Below are 6,502 nucleotides of genomic sequence, written 5' to 3' on the forward strand. Positions count from 1 at the left end.
GCCCCGGGACCCGGCGGGAGGCGCCGCGTCGGAAGTGACGTAACCCCGGCCCCGCCCCGGGAAGCGACGCGTTGGCGGCGGTGACGTTCCGGCGGGGCGCGGAGCCATGGCGGCCCCGCTGGCGGCTCCGGGGGGCACCGGGGCGGCGGCGGCTCCGGGTCCGGGTCCGGGTCCGGGTCCGGGGCGGGGGGGGCGCGGGCCGGCGCTGCGGGAGGGGGCGCGGGTGTCGGCGCTGTGCCTGGCCTGGTACGGGCTGAGCGCGGGCGGGAACGTGGTGAACAAGCTGCTGCTCGGCGGCTTCCCGCGGCCCGTCACCGTCTCCTTGTTCCACATCCTGGGGCTCTGCGGGCTCCTGCCGCCGCTGCTGCGCGCATGGCGGGTGCCGCCCGCCGGCCCGGCCCAGCTGCCGCCCCGCGCGTACCCCCGCTACATCCTGCCGCTCGCCTTCGGCAAGTACTTCGCGTCCGTGTCCGCGCACGTCTCGCTATGGAGGGTCCCGGTCTCCTACGCGCACACAGGTGAGGGCCGGGGCGGGGGGGGGGGGGGTGTCCCGGTGCCAGCTGTGCTCATATGGGGGCCCGGGGCGGTGTTCTGAAGGCCTGGATCCGTGTGCCTGGAGTGTCCGGTGCGGTGACCCAAAGGCCTGGATCCGTGTGCTTGGAGTGTCCGGTGCGGTGACCCAAAGGCCTGGATCCGTGTGCTTGGAGTGCCCGGTGCAGTGACCCAAAGGCCTGGATCTGTGTGCCTGCAGTGCCCGGTGCAGTGTTCTGAAGGCCTGGATCTGTGTGCCTGCAGTGCCCGGTGCAGTGTTCTGAAGGCCTGGATCCGTGTGCCTGCAGTGCCCGGTGCAGTGTTCTGAAGGCCTGGATCCGTGTGCCCGGAGTGCCCGGTGCGGTGTTCTGAAGGCCTGGATCCATGTGCCCGCAGTGCCCGGTGCGGTGACCCAAAGGCCTGGATCTGTGTGCTTGGAGTGCCCGGTGCAGTGACCCAAAGGCCTGGATCCGTGTGCTTGGAGTGCCCGGTGCAGTGACCCAGAGCACCAGGAACCAGCCAGCGAGTGCCTGGCACAGCGGCAGGAGGAAGACCCCGCTGAGGTTGTGGCTTCAGTGGACCTGGACCGAGGCCCTCCTCCATCCCCAGTGCACCCCCTCCACTGAGGGGGGTTGCTGGAGTTGGCCCGAGGTTCACATCCCCACCAGTGTTCTCTTTCCGTCCCCAGTCAAAGCGACAATGCCGATCTGGGTGGTTCTTCTGTCGCGGATCATTATGAAGGAGAAGCAGACAACGAAGGTGCGGGCAGGTTTGCTGTGGGTCCTTCTCCTGGTGGTGCTTGTGGTGTGCTCTGCTGGCTGGGATCGGGAAAGGGGTGATTGAAATGAGAGAAACGACATTTGCCATTCAAAATAAGTTGTGGGAGCCATCTCTAGAGTCAGGGTTTGGGTTAGAAGGGACCTTAAAGCTCCTCCAGCTCCAACCCCTTCCACTAGAGCAGCTTGCTTCAAGCCCCTGTGTCCAACCTGGCCTTGAACACTGCCAGGGATGGGGCAGCCACAGCTTCTCTGGGCACCCTGTGCCAGTGCCTCAGCACCCTCACAGGGCAGGAATTCCTTGAATTCCAGTAGTATAAAAGTTGACCCCTGGTTCTGTTGCTTTATTCTTCCTTCTCCTTTCCTCCCCACGTCAGCATTCCGTATAAACTCAGTGGCAATGAAAGGTGCTCCTCTCTGTTCCTCTTCCAGGTGTACTTGTCTCTGATCCCCATAATAACCGGTGTCCTGTTGGCCACCGTCACGGAGCTTTCCTTTGACATGTGGGGGCTCATCAGCGCGCTTGCGGCTACGCTGTGTTTCTCACTTCAGAACATCTTCTCGAAGAAGGTGAGGGTTTTGCTGTTCATCACATGGGGCAGCAGCCTGTAGCAGGACGGAATGAGTGCATTTTCCAGTCCATATATCCTCTTAAGTTAACTCTGCAGTCGAAGGAGCCCCAGCTAACAGCTGTTTTGTCTGCCTGTTCTCTACAGCTCTGTAGAACCTGTTGAAGATGTTGCACTGAAAATAAGGCAGAACTCATTGTTCCCTGAGCCCTTCCTTTAATCCATGTTTGGTTTTCTTTAGTAATCCTTATAGAAAACTCCTACTGTAACAGTATTTAATTATTTTCAGCATTTATCTGTCATTTAAAGCTGTCACTGTTACCTGGTTCCTGAATCTCTGCTGATAACATGGGTGGTAGCTGAGGAAAGGCTAACATCATGTTTAATGGTGGTTTTTGTTAGGTGTTAAGAGACTCCCGAATACATCATCTTCGGTTGCTGAACATACTCGGGTGCCATGCTGTGTTCTTCATGATCCCAACGTGGGTTTTGGTAGATCTTTCTTCCTTCTTAGTGGAGAATGACTTGGTAAGTGTTGTGTTTGGGAAACTGTTCCCTATTAAGAAAGAAAAGAGGAAAAGAAAACAAAACTAACACACACCATCGCTCAGCCAGACAAAGTGCCCTTAAGTGTTCCAGTGTAGTTCCTCCTCTGTGTGGAAGGAACTGTTGTGAAACGCTTGTAAACTGTTTCACCAAAGAGTATTAGAAAATCCATTGTAAGAATTCACATCAGGGTTAGAGGCAGCTTACGTTGTGATGTAAATCTCAGGAATCAGTAGCTGGAGAGAGGAACAAATGCACCTGAGTGGGTGTCACAGGGATGTGGAGAGGTTCTTGCGAAGTCAGGAGCTGTGTAATGTAACATACTTGGGTGCCTCTTTAGAGTTAAGTTGCAGACATTCTTCTGTCAGTGGCAAGTAAGAAATGACTCAAGTTGTATTTGTGTTTCTTCGTCTCTTATCTGCAACCTGAGATAATTTTTTCCCTTGTGATGTTTGTCTTTACAACAGAGTACGATGTCTCACTGGTCCTGGACCTTGATGCTGCTTATTATCAGTGGATTCTGTAACTTTGCCCAGAATGTCATTGCCTTCAGTATCCTGAACCTGATCAGCCCGCTAAGTTACTCGGTCGCAAATGCCACCAAACGAATCATGGTCATCACAGTGTCCCTTATAATGCTTCGCAATCCGGTTACGAGCACCAACGTCCTTGGGATGATGACAGCCATCCTGGGGGTCTTCTTGTATAACAAGGTAAGGGGGTTTATTCAGGAAACTCACTTGACGCAGTCCAGTAGCTTCACATTCTTTTTTTGTACCACAAGGAGCTTGCTAGCAGAACAAACACACAGAATGCATGGTATAAAACTTCATTGCAAGGAGGTCTGTGTGTCACCAATGCAAAGTGTGCGGGTGTTTGGGTGAGGCCAGCTGCCAAGCCCCTCACAATGTGACTTTTGATCTTCGGATTCTCCTGACAAATGAAGATTGGGAAGTAACATACTCCAGGCTCTTCAGCAAAAGAGCAGCTTACTGATTTGGCTTGTGAGAGGAATGAGGGTTTTGTTAGAAGTCACTAGTAGACCCTTAGCAGGGATAGACAGTAGTGTAATTGTAAAACCAGATGCTTCCTGCTAGGTGTATGAATGTGTTAGGTGGTATCTGAGAAAAACATTCCTTCTTTCTTTTGCAGACCAAGTACGATGCAAACCAAGAGGCAAAGAAGCAGTTACTTCCAGTTACAACTGGAGACCTTGTGAACCTAGACCGGCATCGGAACACTCCCGAGAAGTCTCAGAACGGACTTACTGCATTTGCACCACACGGAGACTATCAGTATGGTCGAACCAATATCCTAACAGACCACTTCCAGTATAGCCGGCAAAACTATCCAACCACGTACAACTTAAATCGGTTTGATATATAGAGTCCTGGCAAACAGGTACAGACTGTGATATCAGAGTGTCCCCAGCATTATCAGAAACTTTTTAGTACATCCATGAATGTAAAGCCATTTTATTGTACAGGTTTTGCAGAAGGGAAGATGCATGTGTAGTGAAAGTGGTACAGACCTTCAACTTCTGCTGAGCAGAGCTTGGACATGAAACAGCTCCATCTGACACTGGAACTAAACACGCGGTGTAGCTCTTGTACAGAGATCCTGGTGAATGCGCGTACGTAACTTCAGAGTAAAATACCTGCTGTTGCTGCTCCTTTTCAGAGTCTGTCAACTGATGATTCTTTTGGCAGCTGAATTCTGGCCAGTATTTTCTTTCCATGCTGGTAACGTCACCTTTGATTTGTTCTCTGATATGTTTTAGTGATGCTTTTAATGAAACTTTCAAAAAGAAGTGGAACTTCTGGTTAGCAGGATTTGTCTCTTTGAGGAGGATCGACTCGGTTGCAGGTAGGGTAGGCCTGAATTCATCTTGAGCAACTACCAAACTTAATGAGGGTATTAACTACTCCTGCACCTCTGCCTTCTGCTTTTGACGGTGAACCAGAAGTGTTTCTGAAAGAGCTGGCAGTAGAATGATTGATCTCTTCAGAAAGCAGGCTTGAGGCACAGAGAAACACAGTTCTCTAAAATCACGGTTGTCCCACTCACTGTAGATAACAAACAGAGCTTAAATTCATCATTGTTTCCTGAATAATGTCATCCTGTAACTTCAGAACTTGCTCTTGGCAATACAGAAAATGCCTTCACAAATAAAGTGTTTGGAATAAGATGATTTATTTTTTTAATTGCTTCATACCTGCTCTTACAAAACTCCTTTGTTGCTTTAGAAATTGAAAGGTTTAAGGTGTTTTCTTCAGGAATTATGTTCTCTTATATGCTTCATATATTATGAATGCATTCATTTGAATCATCATTTGAATTGTTTCTCAAGTCTATTTTTTTAGCCCCTGATTGTTAAGTTCCTTAACTACTGCTGTTGGAGTTGCTGTGTGCATTTAGCCTGACTTCCATTTTCCACTGAAAGAAGTTAAAGTGTGTGTTCTGCAACTCCCCTAGCTCAGATAGTAACTTATTAAGAAAAAAGTATTTAAATCAGCATTAAAGAGTTAATTTATGGTTAGGAAGAACTGATTCAGTTAGTAGAAATGAATTAATTCTAGACAAGTTGATTGTTGTGTGTCAGGTACTGCATTTGTGCATGAAAGGAATGAAAGCAGGTGACTTGGGTTTCACTTCATCAGGCTGGTACTGTTAGTACTTTAGCAAAAGAAGATTTTAGGGTCTTCTGATCAGAAAAGCTGTTGTACAGTGAGAGCTTTGATAGAATTAAGTACTATGTTTGTACTAGAGAGGTGTTAGACACCAGTGGCAAAATCTAGGGTGTTGTACAGAGCACTCCATCTATTTATTGCTTTAAAAACTTTCATGATGTAAGATGATGATTTGGCTCCTTTCTGGATAATAAAGAATTTATTTTTAAGTGCAGAGTCAACCTGATCTTATTCTTTTGGCTGACTGTGGTAATTATGGAACCTGCCTTCCACCACACAGGCCAAAAGAGGAAATGGTCCTTTCTGAAACATCAGAGGCGGGTTAATATGCTGCTAGTGTTTGTGAGCAGAACCTCCTTGACTCGATTGGTGTTGAATCTGTTCATGTGAGCTTAGAACTTGGGCTTTTAGTTTAGGAAATCAAAATGAACTATTACCTAACCCAGGTTAACAAGGACAGGATAATGAGGAAAAGAATTCTTACAGATTAAACTTCTTTTGCCTGTTCCAGTATTAATTTCTATATAATGACTTCTTTTTAATAAGGGGAAGTGCAAAATGTGTCTTTCTAAGGCTTACCTCCCAATATTTAAGTGCTTTTGCATAAGTGCAAAAAGGATTGTATGGACTCAGAGTTTGGATTTGGTTCTGGCTCTGCAAAAGACTGATTTGAGGACAAGATATTTAGGCTGAGGTTTTTAAGAGAGGCTGAAGTTCTCCAACTGCTTGCAAAGGGTGCGAGCTGTAAACTACTGAACTCCTGCAGACACTTAACTGTCTTCTTTGTGCCTCAGTTTCGCGTTTGGAAAGTGGAGATGGTTCTTCCCTCCTTCACAGTGGGGTGAAATACCAGAAGCAAGCAGCGGTGGGGGGGTCCCAGGGATATACAGGCACCCTCTAAGTTCATCTGTGCATTTTCTGGTATGTCTGTTGCTGTACTGCCTTCAGACAACTTGAATTGTTAGATGGAATAAAGCTCCGTGTACTTTATTCACGGAGCAGAGGCTTTGTTAAATACATTTAGGTGACTTCCTGTTGAAAGAACATAACCAGATCCTTTTTGCAACAGAAAAAGAGAAAGCTTGTACCCACTGCACATGCGGGGCAAAAAGGGACTGACCCAAAATGAAGGTACTATCTGTTTAAGGCCTGGAGAGTGAATCTTCCCTGGAGCTTGCCTGACAGGGTGCACGCTCTTCTAGTCCGGGTCTGTGGTCAACAGGGATCATTTTGGGTAGAGGAACATGTAATTAAAACAGTTATGTGAATGGGTTACAAGAGGTGGTTTCGCTGCGTACCTCAGTCCAAGTCCTTAAGCAATACTGCCCACATCCAGGTGAAGGAAGTTTCTGATAACATTCTGATATGTTGTGATATATCTTTTAATCCT

General features: G+C 48.2%; 1 protein-coding gene across 2 annotated transcripts; it reads left to right on the forward strand.

Annotated features, from left to right (window-relative positions):
- Positions 1-106: 106 nt before the first annotated feature.
- Positions 107-5,321, forward strand: SLC35E1 (solute carrier family 35 member E1). Of its 2 annotated transcripts, XM_061466876.1 has the most exons (7): positions 107-518; positions 1,220-1,290; positions 1,740-1,877; positions 2,279-2,404; positions 2,890-3,135; positions 3,575-3,823; positions 3,909-5,321. In XM_061466876.1, the coding sequence occupies exons 1-6, from the start codon at positions 107-109 to the stop codon at positions 3,806-3,808; spliced, it is 1,227 nt and encodes a 408-aa protein (XP_061322860.1). In that variant the 3' UTR covers positions 3,809-3,823; positions 3,909-5,321. The 2 variants fall into 2 exon arrangements, with proteins under 2 accessions (XP_061322860.1, XP_061322858.1); XM_061466874.1 differs by having other exon boundaries at positions 3,575-5,321.
- Positions 5,322-6,502: the final 1,181 nt, after the last annotated feature.

Source organism: Pezoporus flaviventris, unplaced genomic scaffold (genome assembly GCF_033815535.1).
Source record: "Pezoporus flaviventris isolate CSIRO_AGI_PZ_B2104156 unplaced genomic scaffold, CSIRO_AGI_Pfla_v1 ptg000043l, whole genome shotgun sequence".
Classification (NCBI taxonomy): domain Eukaryota; kingdom Metazoa; phylum Chordata; class Aves; order Psittaciformes; family Psittacidae; genus Pezoporus; species Pezoporus flaviventris.